General features: G+C 50.6%; 6 protein-coding genes across 6 annotated transcripts; 3 read left to right on the top strand and 3 right to left on the bottom strand.

Moving 5' to 3' along the window:
* Positions 1-758: 758 nt before the first annotated feature.
* Z518_04687 (uncharacterized protein) lies at positions 759-2,141 on the bottom strand (the record flags this gene model as incomplete). Its single annotated transcript, XM_013418393.1, has 2 exons — positions 759-1,769; positions 1,836-2,141. 2 exons carry the CDS (start codon positions 2,139-2,141, stop codon positions 759-761), a joined length of 1,317 nt encoding a protein of 438 aa, XP_013273847.1.
* Positions 2,142-4,210: 2,069 nt separating this feature from the next.
* Z518_04686 (uncharacterized protein) lies at positions 4,211-6,041 on the top strand (the record flags this gene model as incomplete). The annotated part of the gene is made up of 8 exons (XM_013418392.1): positions 4,211-4,374; positions 4,451-4,551; positions 4,665-4,741; positions 4,844-4,999; positions 5,077-5,347; positions 5,470-5,721; positions 5,824-5,897; positions 5,967-6,041. The coding sequence occupies 8 exons, from the start codon at positions 4,211-4,213 to the stop codon at positions 6,039-6,041; spliced, it is 1,170 nt and encodes a 389-aa protein (XP_013273846.1).
* Positions 6,042-6,504: 463 nt separating this feature from the next.
* Positions 6,505-8,318, top strand: Z518_04685 (uncharacterized protein; the record flags this gene model as incomplete). The annotated part of the gene is made up of 3 exons (XM_013418391.1): positions 6,505-6,819; positions 6,880-7,265; positions 7,334-8,318. 3 exons carry the CDS (start codon positions 6,505-6,507, stop codon positions 8,316-8,318), a joined length of 1,686 nt encoding a protein of 561 aa, XP_013273845.1.
* Positions 8,319-9,231: 913 nt separating this feature from the next.
* Z518_04684 (uncharacterized protein) lies at positions 9,232-11,189 on the bottom strand (the record flags this gene model as incomplete). Its single annotated transcript, XM_013418390.1, has 7 exons — positions 9,232-9,429; positions 9,603-9,622; positions 9,676-9,982; positions 10,155-10,480; positions 10,534-10,681; positions 10,738-10,880; positions 10,949-11,189. The coding sequence occupies 7 exons, from the start codon at positions 11,187-11,189 to the stop codon at positions 9,232-9,234; spliced, it is 1,383 nt and encodes a 460-aa protein (XP_013273844.1).
* A 553-nt stretch (positions 11,190-11,742) lies between these two features.
* Positions 11,743-12,543, bottom strand: Z518_04683 (uncharacterized protein; the record flags this gene model as incomplete). Its single annotated transcript, XM_013418389.1, has 2 exons — positions 11,743-11,914; positions 11,975-12,543. 2 exons carry the CDS (start codon positions 12,541-12,543, stop codon positions 11,743-11,745), a joined length of 741 nt encoding a protein of 246 aa, XP_013273843.1.
* Positions 12,544-13,139: 596 nt separating this feature from the next.
* Z518_04682 (uncharacterized protein) lies at positions 13,140-13,994 on the top strand (the record flags this gene model as incomplete). Its single annotated transcript, XM_013418388.1, has 1 exon — positions 13,140-13,994. One exon carries the CDS (start codon positions 13,140-13,142, stop codon positions 13,992-13,994), a length of 855 nt encoding a protein of 284 aa, XP_013273842.1.
* Positions 13,995-15,419: the final 1,425 nt, after the last annotated feature.

Below are 15,419 nucleotides of genomic sequence, written 5' to 3'. Positions count from 1 at the left end.
CGATTCGACTCGTCCCGATCAGTCGAGACACGGAGTGTAACACCCAAATATCACGCGACGAATTCCCAGCCATCGCAGAAGTGGCAGGAAGGGGCTGGATGCCGAAAAAGGGCAAAGAGGCGAAAGGTATAAGAAGATCCTTCGATCCCCTAGATAGACAGACAGGTTTCAGTACATTACTATCCCACGCCCTACCTTGTGCACTCGCAACGATTTATGATCCCTTTCCCTACACCCCTCGTAACAGATCCTTACCCTTCGTTAGGATCGCTGTTACACGGAGAGAGAGGTCATTCCTGAGTGAGCTCGAGTGCGCGTGTCCAGAACTCACAACGTCGAATCTACATAGTGGGAGAGCTCAAACTTGATAAGATCGGGTCATTCTCAGGTAGTCTGAGACGGTCCTGGTCCTCCACTGAATGGAGCAAAGTGCCCAGTTGCCGCTTCTCAGAGCGAACTTTTCTAAATCCTTGATTGTTAAAGAGACTGCCAATGGGTCCTTCCCAAGCGTTCAAGCAGCTCCTTCAACACCAGACCGACTTCCAGGACGAGTGTTTGATAAAGTCATCTAAATTGGAGATAATGACCAACAAAATCATCATCATCAGTAAAGCCCTGCTGCTCTTTTGCCGTGTCAGCCAAAAGAGACGTCGCTTCTTGAGAAGGAGCTCATTCAGCGGTGTCGACAGGTGTCTGAACAAGGTTCGACTCTTTGGCCGAAGAGACCGTGTTGACATCCATGTCAGTGTCTTCATCATTTAGAGCCGCCGGGTCTCCAACCCTCGGATTAACTGAAGCAGCAATTCCTGAGTCTGAGTTTCAAAGTCGGGCAACTTGGAGATGTATCCTACAGACTGCCGAAACTCTTGGGCGTCGTGCTCGCTTTGGATGAGATGCTTCGTCAACGTCCCGATCAACTGGGCGAGGACCTCGCTTGAAGTGACTCGTATTAGCCCATTTTCACACATGGCGGTCGTAACTTGCAACAAGCCCTGAAGTGCCCGCTCTCGTACCTGGCCGACTTTGTTGATGGTTTCAAATTTTGGATAACCAACTTCTTGACAAGGGTCGATCGCTGTCATATCGGCGACAATGAAAATCTGGAGATTGAACATGATGAGAAGTCTCGCAGTATGAGTCGCAGCCACGTAGCTGCAGTCGTTTTGCGGGCACGCTAGAGATGCGAGCGACACGATCTCTGGTTCCAATTGGGAGAACCAGAGCAACAAACCATTCAGAAGAGCTACTCTGGAGGAGGGTTTTGGACTGTTTCCACCGTCGGCATGGGCGAGGGACTGGAGACGACTCCAACGTAGGAATTGACCATGAAATAGTTCGATACGCCGGAGGCAAACCAACTTCAACATGTTGCTGGCCGCGTCGTCCTGGTTCCCCTTTACATCTAAGTCGCCAGGCACTGTGAGATCGAATGGGGGATCCTCATCAACGGACATTGGGACATCACCGGCGGTGGTCGTACCAGGCTGATGTCCATATCGCCATCGTAACTCCTGTTCCCGAGCAAAGCACAACCACCACAGACCGCGCCAGAAGGGCTCTTTTTCCGTGCCCAACATGTACTTGGAATTGTCACGGTGCACCTGCAGTGCTAGCCCAATCATCGAACAGTCATTGTAGCATGCATTTGGGTATCCACAGAGATGACCCTTGGAGTCGCTAAACGAGAGGAGAAGCAACGTCTGAACGTTGATCACCGGGTCTTTTTCGTATCTTCGCTGGTAGAGAGCCTTCCTTGCCTGATCAGCTTTCTGGTTTGATTCAAGGTTAAAATTGAAAAAAAAAAACCCACGACAATTCGCCAGGAACTTACTCACCAGGGCTCTGCTAAAGAAGATCCGTCTTGCCGCTTGCTTGTTTTTGAACCCCGCCTCTATCAACGAAGCAGAGTCAATCGTCTCTCCCCCGATAAAAAAAGTAGCGTTTAATAGGAGTTGACTGGGACTGTATTGTCCAGGTTGACTCCTGAGAAGACCTTGGATATCGGTTCCACTCAAGACCGGGTTGAAGGGATGATGCCAGGTAATATAGTTTGCTATTAACTGATGGCGAAGGGCTGCGCTCAGCGGTTCGAACCTGGCCCGGCCTTGCCAGGCGTTTGCGCTTGCTCGCCTACCATCCATTCCTCGGGCAGTGGGCCTCCGAACTAGTAGATTCACAGGTCTTTTGAGTTCAAAATATCATGCACGATTTTTGCGCTAGAGATTCAAGGTCAGCCATTGAAACCAACCTCGATAACAGAAGAAAATCGACTCACCAAGGGAGGTCTTTCAATCAGACCTTGTAGACGCAGCGATTGCTATCCTTAATACAATTCACACATGGTCCATTGGTTTCCGTCGCAAAGCAGCGGACCTTTCTCTCGTGCCAGCATCCCCGAAATTAGGACGGCCCATCACCGGAATTGTAGGCTCCCATATATTCCGATATCCTCTACCACTGCCACATGGTGGACCAGGGGTGACCTTAGGGGATCCTTGTCCGCTTATTCTCTGGTTAGGTTAGTAACCTCTTCCGTTGACTGTTCGTTTTCCGCAAACCTGCACAGCCCGCTGATTCATCTCAGATCAATCTCGACTACTATGCTCCCATACCAGAGCACATCAGCACTATCATTGGAAGCAATCCTGCCAAAGAAAACTATGTTCCTCGTACCTCACTTGACATTGGAATGTGGCGTCCAAATCGCCTTTGGGCACATATTTTCAACTGCTTGCCTCGTGAAATTTGCCTCTCAGTTGCCCAAGACATTGCGCGGGAAAGCTGTAGAGAGTGTGTCTGTCACTAGAGCACTCGTTTACTTCTTCCACTCCTGCTACCCCACAACGACTACTTCAGTCAGCCTTTGCCATTACGGTATTCCCTTGTTCCTTTTCTCTCCCCTCTCGTCCCAGATATGACAGTCTCCACCCTCATTTGACCGATGGGAGTGCGGGGGAATCTCTTGAGTGTGGATACCTAAATGGTCCAGCCAGCAGAGGCCTTCTTTGCGACAGCCATCAGCTGCCCTGGAGGGCCAAGAAATGGGTGAAGAGAAGAGAAAGAAGCTTTATGTGTGTAATTGTGTGCTGAAGGACGATCTTGACTCCAGAGTGTCTCACTTTTCTTAGAATTCTACCATCCACGAGTGAGGGAAATAGAATTACTATCGTGACCTGGCTTATGGGCATTGGAGACATCTTGACACAAGTCTGAGTTAATGTGTTGAATGTATTATCCCCTCTCACCTCATCCCGTGAGAAGTCATCCACCAAGTAGTCTAGTCGGAGGCTCAATAAAATCACCTGGGGAGGAGGGGGAAATAAAAACTCCGTGAGTCTCATATTCTTGGTCGAGCTACCGTCTATCTAGCGACCTCTTCTGGCAACATTCGTTTCCAGTGGACCATTTCCGACGGGCGGCGGGAATTTGGGCCATGTTAGCGTAATTCCGGGGGAAGGGCACCCAAGGGCAGGACTGGCTGCTTTCATGGACGGGCCCATTATCAATTGCCCAAGAATTACCGGCCTAAGTCCATCCACAAATCCGAAAAAGCCATTGAATCTGGAGAGGAGCAGGCATTCTTTCTCTGAAGAACCGGAAGATGCGGATCATTACTATAGGGGCGGGCTTCCCAAGTATCATGTACGCCTATCAATTCCAACGCGAACTAGAGAATTTCGAACACGTTGTTTATGAGAAGAATGGGGATATTGGCGGCACTTGGCTAGAAAACCGCTAGCCGAATTGTGCCTGTGATGGTAAGAACATCTACTCCCCTAGCAACTGGTGGTCGACGTTTCGTACTGACACCAAACCAAAGTACCTAGCCATTCTTATGTCTACAACTTTGCCTTGAATGTGAGGAAGTCCTAAATCATAAGACAAGACCATCACAACCCGCCTGACGGCTCTGATTCTAGCCATATTGGCCCGAGCTTTACTCTTCTAGTGATTCTATATGGAAGTACCTCGACCGCGTGTGCCGCGTGTGGGATCTTAGGAGATACATGCACTTCAACTGCCGCGTAATCGAGGCTAGATGGTCAGAGGATCGCGGCCGATAGAAGGTCAAAATCGAACAGACGTATTCAGACGAGAGCACCAAGGTATAGGAGGACGAATGTGTAGGTTTCCTATTGGCCTTGACCAAGGTTCAGCCACGTTGAAGACCCTAATTTCGGGGTAGGATGTCTTGTTGCAAGCTACTGGCATGCTCAATAATCCCAATCTTCCAAACATTCAGGACCTGGAAACTTTCCCCGGTCGCGTGGTGCATACCGCGCAATGGCCCGATGATTTTGGCCCGACCGAGTGGAAAGACAAAAACGTCGTCATGGTCGGGGCAGGGTCGTCCAGTATTCAGGCCACTCCAGGGTATGAGCAGAAGAAAAACGAAATCCCCTCCGAGTGGACAATAATCGAGTGGTCGGACTCTGATTTTGAGGTACAGGATGCAACCACATGTGCGAGATCTACATGTCTTCATCCGATCCAAGTCGTGGCTCGCATCGGTCCAACCAAACTACGGTGTATGTAGTCAACATCTGTTGAGTGCAGTGTCCGACTGCTAACTCCCCCGTATGCATAGCTCAAGCCCGTTTGTGAGCTACTATCTCTCTCCACGATCAACAGAAAACCTGATTCCGCTGACACTGGTGACCCAGGGCAGAAGGAAGACCAAGACCATTTTGCACAAGATCATGGGAAGTTAGTGCGACAAGCACGAATCTATGAAGAAGGTGTACGTGTTTTTCGTATACTTATTGTTCAAGTGAAACCTATCATTGGCGGCTTGAATATACTGGAGCACACATGCTCGATGAGCTGAACCTTTTCTTTTCAGGCAAACCGAATTTGGAAGTCGCTCTTTTTAAATGCACCTGAGCAAAAAGCACTGCGGTCCCGATTCATCGAGATCATGCGAGACGAACTTGAAGACGAAAAGCTAGCAGAAGAACTGATTCCTAACTTTGCCGTTGGCTGTCGGAGGACTTCTCCGGTCAGTGAGCGAGTTCATCCAAAGCAGTTGGGGGGATTTCTGTTTTGATTGAACTTGGTTTGACATAGAGGCTGTAGGGGCGCACGTTCATGCAAGCGTTGAAGCAACCAAACGTCTATCCTCATTTCACGGCGCTGCAGAGTGTGCGAAAGAGGACTGTCGTAGGTGCAGACGGCACCGAAGTTCATGACGTCGACGCCATCGTTCTTGCCACAGGCTTTGATACAACTTACCGGCCTCGATTTGACATCATTGGACACCGAGGTATATCATTGAAAGAGAAGTTCACGCCCAACCCCGACTCTTATCTGGGCATTGGAGTCCCCGGTAAGCCCTCTGACCTCGATGGTATGATAAGATTGCTAACGGTTTTGCCGCCAGACTTTCCCAACTTCATCTGTGAGTTTTCTTTCCCGGGTTATTTCAATTCCCACAAAATCATCTTTTGAATCTGCTAATAGCGAACCAAGTGTCCTTTGGGCCTACATTTCCCGTCCTTACAGGATCGGTGACGGCCTCGCTCAGTGCAGTGGCAGACTATGCCTTGCAGATGATCAAGAAGATTCAAGCCGAGGACCTCCATTCGGTCACTCCTCGGCAAGACGTCACCGATCAGTTCAACGAGCACACCCAAACTATGTTGCACGGCATGGTCTGGGAGGAAGATTGTCACTCATGGTACAAGCGTCCGTCCGATGGACGTATCACAGTAGTCTGGCCTGGTAAGGGAATTCGGTCTAACCAGGCTCTCTGGATGCTTCTCGAAGCTCCTTGAGCCATGCTGGCTTGTTTTCCAGGTCCATCTTGCTGACAGACTCAAATAGGTAGTGCATTGCATTTCCAAGAAGTGGTGCGAAATCCTCGATGGGAAGATTTCCACATCCAACATCGCAACCGGGTGAGTGATGACCGTGAAGCCATCCAACTTTAAGACCTATCGCATTAACCCATCCCAATTACGCTTTAGTTGAATATGTGGGCATTCCTCGGCCGAGGATTCACGAGGATCGAGAGGGACCCTGAAGCCGATATGCTCCCATAGATGATGGCTGAACCACAAGCCAAATGACAAGCCAGTTTACCGCGCGATAGTATATGCTTGATAGAGGCTAGTCCCATAGCTCTCTCTTCCTACCCATATCCCAAGACGTTTCCTTCACAAAAGGAATTTTCTCTTGGTCGTTAGCTAGGCCGACTATACTGAGCTTCCTACACTGCTTGTGTGACGACGAACGATAACCGCTGACAATAAGAAATTTTACCTGAGCGATAAAGGACCCTGAAAAAGTGAGGATTACGCCAAACCCCTGACGGTAATACTTAGCACGGCAAGGACGTCCTACCGCCGCGGCCGTCCATGAGATGGGCGGTGGAGACGTTGAGTCAGCGGAATTAGTCCGGAATAGAATACCGAAATCTCGAATTTGTACATGTCCTAGGTTATATATTCAAGACCAAGTATATGAAGGAGCTAGGTCAGGATTCTTCCCTGTCATCACGTCAGAATGAGGGACAGCACACAGGTCCACGAGACCACTGCGCCCGCGCACGACAACGCGGCCATCCCTCGCGATAACGTCAGTCCAAACGAAAAGATCGAGGCGGCTGAGCACCTCGACACGATCGACATGGACAAAAGCCATGGACTCGTCGGACATACAAACTACCACGGCATCGACACGACTCACGTCCAGCCTGGCGCCGACGCCGCATATGAGGCCAAGATCTCACTCCTGAACGAAGCCCTGATTGACATCGGCATGGGGCCGTTTCAGTGGAAGCTTTTTATGCTGACCGGATTCGGCTGGTTCGTCGATAATGTGAGTCCGCTGTACATTTCTCCAGCTATTTTCCTTATTCGAAGTTAACTGCTATGTCAGACCTGGTTACAGGCCATCACCATCGTGGGTCCTGCTATCCAGCGCGAGTTCGATGTCAAACGCATTGCTTTTCTTACTGTGGCCAAGTACACTGGTCTGACAGTGGGGGCATCAACGTGGCCTTTGACAGCAGATTTCATCGGCCGGCGTCCGGCATTTAACATTACCTTGCTCTTTTCCTCCATCTCTGCGCTTGTCGCCGCCGGTTCTCCCAACTTCGTGGCCATGTGCACCCTTTGTGCGTTAATTGGGGTCGGCTGCGGCGGTAATCATGCGATCGACAGTGCCATCTTCCTGGAGTTTATTCCCGCCACACACCAGCATCTCCTAACTGTGCAATCGCTCTTTCTAGCAATTGGTATCGCTACGGCTGCTCTCGTTTCATGGTAAAAACACGATCCAACCGGACCACGTGCTTGTACTGCATTTGTGTACGTGCTAACTGCTGCTACAGGCCTCTGGTGGTGAATTTTACTTGCCCTCCAGAGACTCCCCAGGACCAGTGCGGTTTCCACGAAAACATCGGATGGCGATACATCTACTGGACCTTAGGCGGCCTGACTCTGTTTCTCTCCATCCTTCGCTTTTTGTTCAACACGTATGAAACTCCCAAATACCTGCTCGGCCGAGGTAAAGATACAGCGGCCGTTAAAGTGGTCTCACAAATTGCCGCACGTGACGGCAAGACTACCTGGCTTACTCTGGCCCATTTCGAAAATATCGATGCCCGCTTGGCGGAGATTCGAGCTACAACCGCTGAGGATTCGACCCCTGCCGAGGGTTCGTCCAAGGCCATTCTCCGCCGGTTTTTCTCAAAATGGACTCCGGAGAAAGTCCAGGGACTGTTTTCTGCCCCGCGTATGGCTCTCTCCACGAGTATGATGATCGTTCTTTGGGCGGCTATCGGGTTGTCTTATCCTCTGTACAATTCTTTCATTCCATTCTATCTCGAAAGAAAGGGCGTCAAGGTAGGCTCGGGCGACTTGAATACCACCTACCGAGACTATACCATCCAAGCCATTTGTGGCATTCCGGCGGCCATTCTTGGAGGTTACATGGTGAGACTGAAGCACATCGGACGCAAAGGCACCGGAGCACTGGCCTGTATTTGTACCGGCCTCTTCCTGTTCCTCTACACTCGTGCCGACAGCTCTGCTGGCGTCCTTGGCTTCTCGTGTGCCATCTCATTCTTTCAATTCCTTGTATACGGGTTGCTGTATAGCTACACTCCCGAGCTGTTCCCGGCAACCATTCGCGGGACTGGCAATGGAATGATGATGATGTTCAATCGGATGGCAGGAGTTATGGCACCACTCATTCCAGCCTACATGGGCGTCGAGACCAACCTGCCGATCTGGATCGCAGCGGCACTGATAACGACAGCGGGATTCGTGTGCTTGTTGCTCCCCTATGAGAGTCGGGGGCGTGCAGCATCATAGCTTTCTCGGTGAGCCAAGGACCATTGTTGTGCGCAACGATGCTGGACGGGAGGGCAATCTATCTTTCAAGGGCCGGGTCCACCTAGAGGTTCTCTCTAGGCAATCGGTCTTCTGACTCTGTTCTGTACGACTCCGGGTGGCATTGTATCGCGCCTCAATATTCGTCCTCTGACACTGGCGTGTACCTAGGTAGCTGTACTAGAAGAGATATATGAACACAAAAAGATTTACCATCCACTCGGGGGATGCACATCAATTCCAGGGCCCTTGGAAATGTCCCCACAAAAGAAAGAACTATCCATTTTCTCTCTCTACTAAGGTTGGGGAAATCATCACCCGAGAGCGCCGGCAGCGTCTCTTACTCTCAGGACGATCTCAACCGTGGTCAAGTGATAGAATCCATCTACATCCAGATACGTTCTGGGAAGACTGATTCAGGAGATGCTGGCTGGCTGTATGCTCTTTTTGGTGATAGCTCTCCCCTCGCAAAGTCTTATTTCTCTCTTCTCCTTCTTCTGCTTTTTTTTTTTAAGTAGTTTGTGATAAATGTAACAGTGAGATGAATGCAGAGACCTCGCCTAGTAGAGGAAAAGCCTCGACAACTATTCCTCGAGCCCAGTATTTTGTACACGTATTATTTGAGCACCAAAAGCAGGGGCTGCACTAGCAACTAAATTACAACGACTCTGCAAAGTCAGTCCAGTTCGACTTTCTCTCACAACTAGTTGGTCCTGGTGGAATAAACCTATTTTCTCAGTGATCCAAACGTCCTTCCAGCACAGCCAGAGCTGCTTTGTCCAAGCCGCTAGTAACCTCTCCGTCTCTGAGCCAGTGCTGGTCGTCAGCCTGTCTTCCTCGCCTCCAGTGCTGCCGGACGTGACCACAAGCGCAATGTAGGGCGACTAAGGAATACTCAGATTTCCATTGATAGGAATTTGTCGGTGTCAGCGGCAAAGGCCGCCAGGATGATCGACGATATAAAGTAGATGTTAGCAAGCTCAAAGATGAATTTCCAAGCGTTGGTAGCTGCTCTGCCCATTGCCGCGAAAATAGCCTCAGCCATTGGTAGGGTCATTTCGGGACCTTGAGAGTGTCGAAGGATCCCCGGTAACTTGTGCAGCAGTGAGTGCTTGGAACAGGCTAGGCAACGAAGCCTGGGGTAGACCGGCCTTGAGGACAACTTCGGAAACGTATGAAATGGTTTTAGATTCAAGCCTTGGTTGAAACTGACCACCACACGCGTTAATGCCATCTCTCCTAGAATCGGACCCCAAGAATGCTTACAATCGCCATGAATACGCTTTCTGAGGCAATTGTCAGCAAAGAAGCAAGAGAACTAGGGGTGTAGGATACATACGCAAAACTGCGTAAAGGAGATTTCGATTGCCTGACAAAAGACCGGTCACAAGTCCCATGTCGCGTCTGTGAGCTGCCATCGGCGCAGTCACGTAGGTGATCAACATGCTGTAGCCTTGGCCAATGCCAGCGAGAGCCAAGAAAGCCAGAGCCATCTGCTTTCTCGTCGGGTTGAAGGCAGCAAATCCTGCGAGGAAGACCATGTTGACCGTCACCCCAGAGAAGAGATGCCACTTGACAAATTTGGGCTTGATCAGGGCCAACGCAGCCAGGATGAAGTCCGAAACCAAGCCTGCAGACCAAGCCGACTCGGCACCGTCAACGTAGTTCAAATTCCGTTCAAGATATACTTACTGAGTGCCAGGCCTGCGTCATCCCTGTCTCCAACATTCGAGAACAGAACTACCGTGGTCGAGGGGAGAGACCACAACAGAAGAGAGCTAAAGCGGGCCAACGACCAAGCCCGAAATTGTGACTAACGTGATCATCTGTGCCTTTTTCCACTCTGGATATATTGGTCAATTTCTTTCTCGTTCCTAAATTAATCCGAAATGCAAACGAACCAAAGATTGTCCTCCCCCAAAGAAGGAAGTACGTCAAAGCGCCAAAAGACGCGCTGTCAGTACCACGAGCCCCCTTCCAATCTTTGTTCAAGAGGTGCTCAGCATCTGGGCGGTCGTGTAGTTCTCGATATGTGGGCGGATGATAGAAGATCAAGAGCCCAAGTGTCGCCACGAAGGAGAAAATCGCATTGATGGAGTATGGCCAGTGCCAGCTATCCGCGGTGTTTTCGAACAGTGCCTCGGCTAGAGCGAGCGTGTGAGCGTACGAGTAATGGTGGCTTGGTGCCTGGGCTCACCAATGGCAGGATACATGGCATAAAGAGGAGCAAGGAACGACATGGACGCTTCCACCACGACGAACCGATGGCGTACAGGGACGATCTCCGCCAATGCCAGAAACGGACCGATAATTTGCACTCCGGTGCCAATACCAATCAGAACGCTCTTTCACCGAGGTGAGCAAACGCAAGGAAAGGAATGCCATGTAAACGAAAACTTACCAACCCGGCCAGCCAAGGTCGCTTTCCCGCGACGAAAATCCATCGGCGACCTACCAGATCTGACAGTCGGCCGAAGAGGACGGAGCTGAAGGTCTGTAAGAGAATCAGAGTGGGATACGCCCAGTTGAGAGATGAACTCAAGCCTGGCCCAAAACTAGTCGTTAGCAGCCCTTCTCAGGCTTTTGCGCAGCCCCTGTGGTACCGTCCTTACCTAAAGCCGCCGGAATGTCAACCAGAAGCAAGTTCCAGCTAGGAGATGTTTCCAGCATGGCAGCATAGAAGCCAAAGGAGATGGGAACGAAACAGACAATGAATTGCACATCCCAATAGGTGAAATGACGGGGTCCGGTTTCGTCGGCCAGGGGCGGACCGGGACTACTGTCGCGCTGCAACGAGACCGCATCGTCGTCATGGTGGACGACAGACGACGGTTCGTCTTCTTTTTGTGACATTAGGTGGAAACTGAACCGAGGGAAAACCAGCAAGAATTGATGATCAAGGCAATTTTCAAGATGGACAAGCTCAATATACAGATGACTCTATGAGGTTGAATTCTTCTTCCTCCTGGGAGGTGCCGCCTCTTCTTGATATGACATATTATTATCCCTGTGCACTTTTAGTTGTGCTTGCATTCCATGTCCGTTTCCCAAATGATTCATAACATTCAGTGATCGTAATGCACGACAAGCTGAGATCAATCCTGGGAGTGAATCAGCGGTATACGGAGTGCTGTATACAAACCATCGTGATCGGCGTGATAATCGGATCGCCCATAAATTCGGCTAGGACCGGGTCGTCCAAACGGGGATATTGAGCCCCAGCTACGTAGTTAGTAATGGCTCTATCCAATGCTAGTCGACCGTTTGGGCTGTGTATAATTGCTCGCTGTGGAGATTCTGTCGGGGTGGGGACGTACGAGGGAACGAGAGTGGAGATCCGACGATAGATCCCATTATCTCAGCTTCCTCGCGTCACCTTCGTCCAGTGTGGCCTTTACTCCTTCCTTCAGTGAAAGCCGCCATCAATGCTCATAGTTGCGCCTGTCACAAACATGCTTTCATCACTTAAGAGATAACTGATCAGATAGCTAATTTCCTCGGCCGTGGCCTTCCTCTTGATTGCCAAATTCTGAGGAATGTCAGGAAATCTGGCCGTCATTGGCGTGTCTACGATACCGCTGGTAAGGAGGATTAGATGGTCAATTGGACCAGCTCGGGGTGTTTCGGCAAGGACTTACGGGCATAGAGCATTGATCCGGATCTTCCTATCCCCGACTTCTTGGGAGACGGCCTTGGTAATGCCTACCACGCCGTGTTTGCTTGCTGTGTACGCTGAGGTCATCGGATGGCCTTGGAGGCCTGCGAGGCTGGCTACGTTCACAATGCTGCCAGCATCGCTCAATACCTCTAACTCGGCTTTCATGCAATTGAAGGTCCCGGTCAGATTCACGCCGAGAACGAAGTTCCATTCGTCCGAAGTAGTTTCAGCTAGAGTGCTATATCTCAAGACACCGGCCGAATTCAAGGCCCCGTCCAGAGCTTGAAAGCGCTGCATGGTCCGCTGCATCCAATTGCGCGTGTCTCCCAGTCTGCGGACGTCAATGACAGTGGTCAACACATTGCACTCGGGGTGTGCTCTAGTGATGGTGGCGGCAGCCTTGCTGAGCCCTTCTGCGTCGAGGTCTGCGAGGGACAACTTCTTAAGACCTCGATTGGCCAGCAGAGATGCGGCTGCCAGTCCTAACCCGGATGCAGCACCGGAGATAGCGATGGTCTTGTTGGCGAATAGTAAGCTAGGAACGTTCATGTTGGGGAGAGACGAGGATGGAATAAGCGCTGTATCCTGTGTACTGTTGAGAAAAGCACCAGGAGGGCCAGATCGACGACAATTTTTCAGGAAAATCGCACCCGATTGACGTCTCCCGGAGAACTGACAGTTCGATGATTCAAGTATTGTTGCAATGACTTTACTGGCTTGCGTGGGAGTCCTAACCCAAGCAGCTCCTTGGCTGGGGCGTGGGGACCGACGACTCGTCGTGAACGAGATCAGGTACGGACCGCGGGACAAGACCTATCAATGAAGCCTTTTAATAATGCATTGTCCATCTCTAAGGGTGATGGTGCCCAAGGCCACTGTTCTCAAGATTTTGAGGGCGACCATGCTCCATGTAGGGGCCCTGATTTTGCTGGTACGCGATAGCCTCACATTCTCTCGTCGGCATGGTGATCTAACATCACAGCTGGTCGTGTACCGGATCGGTGTCATTATATACCGGCTGTTTTTCAGCCCCCTTCAACATTTCCCTGGTCCTTGGTACTATGCGATCTCCAACTGGCCCATTCTCTGGCTGAGAAATGTATGTGGGGTCTGGCCCAGAACGTTGAAGGGACTGCATGACCGGTATGGCGACATTGTACGAATCTCGCCCCACCGAGTTGTCCTGCATCTACCCAGAAGCATGGGCAGATATCTACGGCCATAAAAACAGTGCCGAGCGAGAGTTCAGCAAAGACCCGACAGATTTCCCTATCGATGCGAGGCGCAGGGAATACAATATTATCTCCTCCAACCACGAGAACCATCGACGCCAACGCAAGCTGTTGTCTCATGCCTTCTCCGAACAAGCCATGCGCGGTCAAGAACCTTTGTTGATGCAGTATGTGGACCTGTTCATCCAGCGATTGCACGAACGGAAGGATGAGCCTGTCGACATCATCCGATGGCTCAACTTTACCACCTTCGATATCATGGGTGAACTCGGGTTTGGCGAACCCTTCGGTTGTCTTAAAACAAGGGGTTATCACGAATGGGTTGATATTATTTTCCAGAACGTCCGTATTGGAAGTCAGGTCAACGCTGTCAAATTCTACCCACTCGGCGAGTTCCTCCTAGAGCTACTGCTGCCGGAGAGTTTGAAACGGAAACGTGATGCTCACAAACAGCTGGCCTGGGCAAAGGCAGACCAGCGAATGCAACTCGGGGTGACCGCCCATGGCGACCTCATGTCCCAGATCCTGAAACACAACGACACCATATCCGGCATGAGCCACGAGGAGATCCGTGAGACCACGAGTCTTCTCATCATTGCGGGCAGCGAGACCACCGCGACAGCGTTGTCAGGCCTGGTTTATTTGTTAGGTATGCATCCCCACCCCTACAAGCGGGTAGTGGAGGAAATCCGGACCGCATTTTCCAGCGAGGAAGAAATCACCCTCCTGACAGCGAGCAAGTCGACCCATATATGCAAGCTTGTATAGAAGAGGCGATGCGTGTTTTCCCACCAGTGCCGGGTGCCATACATCGACAAGTGCCTCGAGGAGGAGAAACAATCCGTGGCTGCAAGATCCCTGAAGGGGGTAAGTAATTTGACAATACGTGATGAACCCCTTCTATGGGGTCGTCCATTCTCTCCCTTGTATAACCTGGTATATGGCTGACGAGTAACTGAATTCCTCATAGACTTTTATCGGATGCCCACAATGGTCAATGTATCACAGTGGCAGAAACTTCGTCCGTCCGGATGAATTCATTCCTGAACGATGGCTGAAGGACGAATCTACTGGCCCCTTCGCTGTGGATAAGAAAGATGCATTTCAGCCCTTCTCCTATGGCCCTAGGAATTGTATCGGGAAAAAGTAGTCTTCCACTCCATTATTTTCAACGCACGAGAAATCATATCTAACGGCCACGGCCTTGTCCTGTGACAGTCTTGCCTATGCAGAGATGAGATTGATCTTCTCTCGCTTCGTCTACAAGTTCGACTTTGAATTGGTCCCTGAAAGTCGCGGCTGGATCAAGGATATCCCTGTCTTTGTACTCTGGGACAAACCTCCAATGTATGTCAAGCTCAAGCCTGTTTACGACTAAGTCTTCCTAGTTGCATGCATAAGTCAGACCTGACCCGGTTCGTTCTTTTTTCTTTTTTTCTGTGTGTGAAGTAACTCGGAGGGCTATTGTGTGGCCCAGATCATCCTTAGACCACAAGCGAACGGAACAGCCCAAACTTAGCCCGGGGGGGGAGGGAGGGCGGGAAGAGGGTGGGGCATAGACAATCTACAATAAATTTGCGATTAGATATGCTTCCTGTAGACCAGTTGTGGAATAGTTTTGCCTTCCCCGATGATTCAGCCGTCTCCCAATGACAACTCATCAGTGATGTCGTACAAACACGGACAATCCCTCCGCCAAAGCCTGTCATCCTTGTGTTGTTAGCAAGGGAGTGAGAAGTACTATACAGTGATCATCGCGCCTATTAGAGTTATTTGTCGTCGACGGGCCGCCACCCACACCCTAGAGAACATTAGTAGCACAGGCCTTGGGATGTGCAATCGATTCATTTTCTGTTCCTTTCACGCTCGACAGGACTGGTGGCCACACATGTTATTTGACAGGGCTCAACTTTCTAACTCCAAAAGCAAGAAACAAGTGGCCCAGGACGACATTGATTGAGGGACATTACAGCCCCGTGAGAGTTGTATACCGAAATCCTAATCCGTGTAAAAGAGGTATGCTTTCTCTCCGGCCAGGGTGTTGTCCAGAACTGACTGATTCCCGAACCTTGAATGCAAGGCGCCACAGCTTCCATGAAGTCCGCTCAATCAATACTCATCTCTGTGCAGAACGGTCACAACTGTTACATACTCGCGCCTCTGGGTCCATCATGCGTGAGAAATCGACACTGG

This window comes from Rhinocladiella mackenziei (assembly GCF_000835555.1).
Source record: "Rhinocladiella mackenziei CBS 650.93 unplaced genomic scaffold supercont1.3, whole genome shotgun sequence".
NCBI classification, from domain to species: Eukaryota; Fungi; Ascomycota; class Eurotiomycetes; order Chaetothyriales; family Herpotrichiellaceae; genus Rhinocladiella; species Rhinocladiella mackenziei.
The sequence above is the reverse complement of the archived record's forward strand: the minus strand, read 5'-3'. Positions and strand labels throughout refer to the sequence as shown.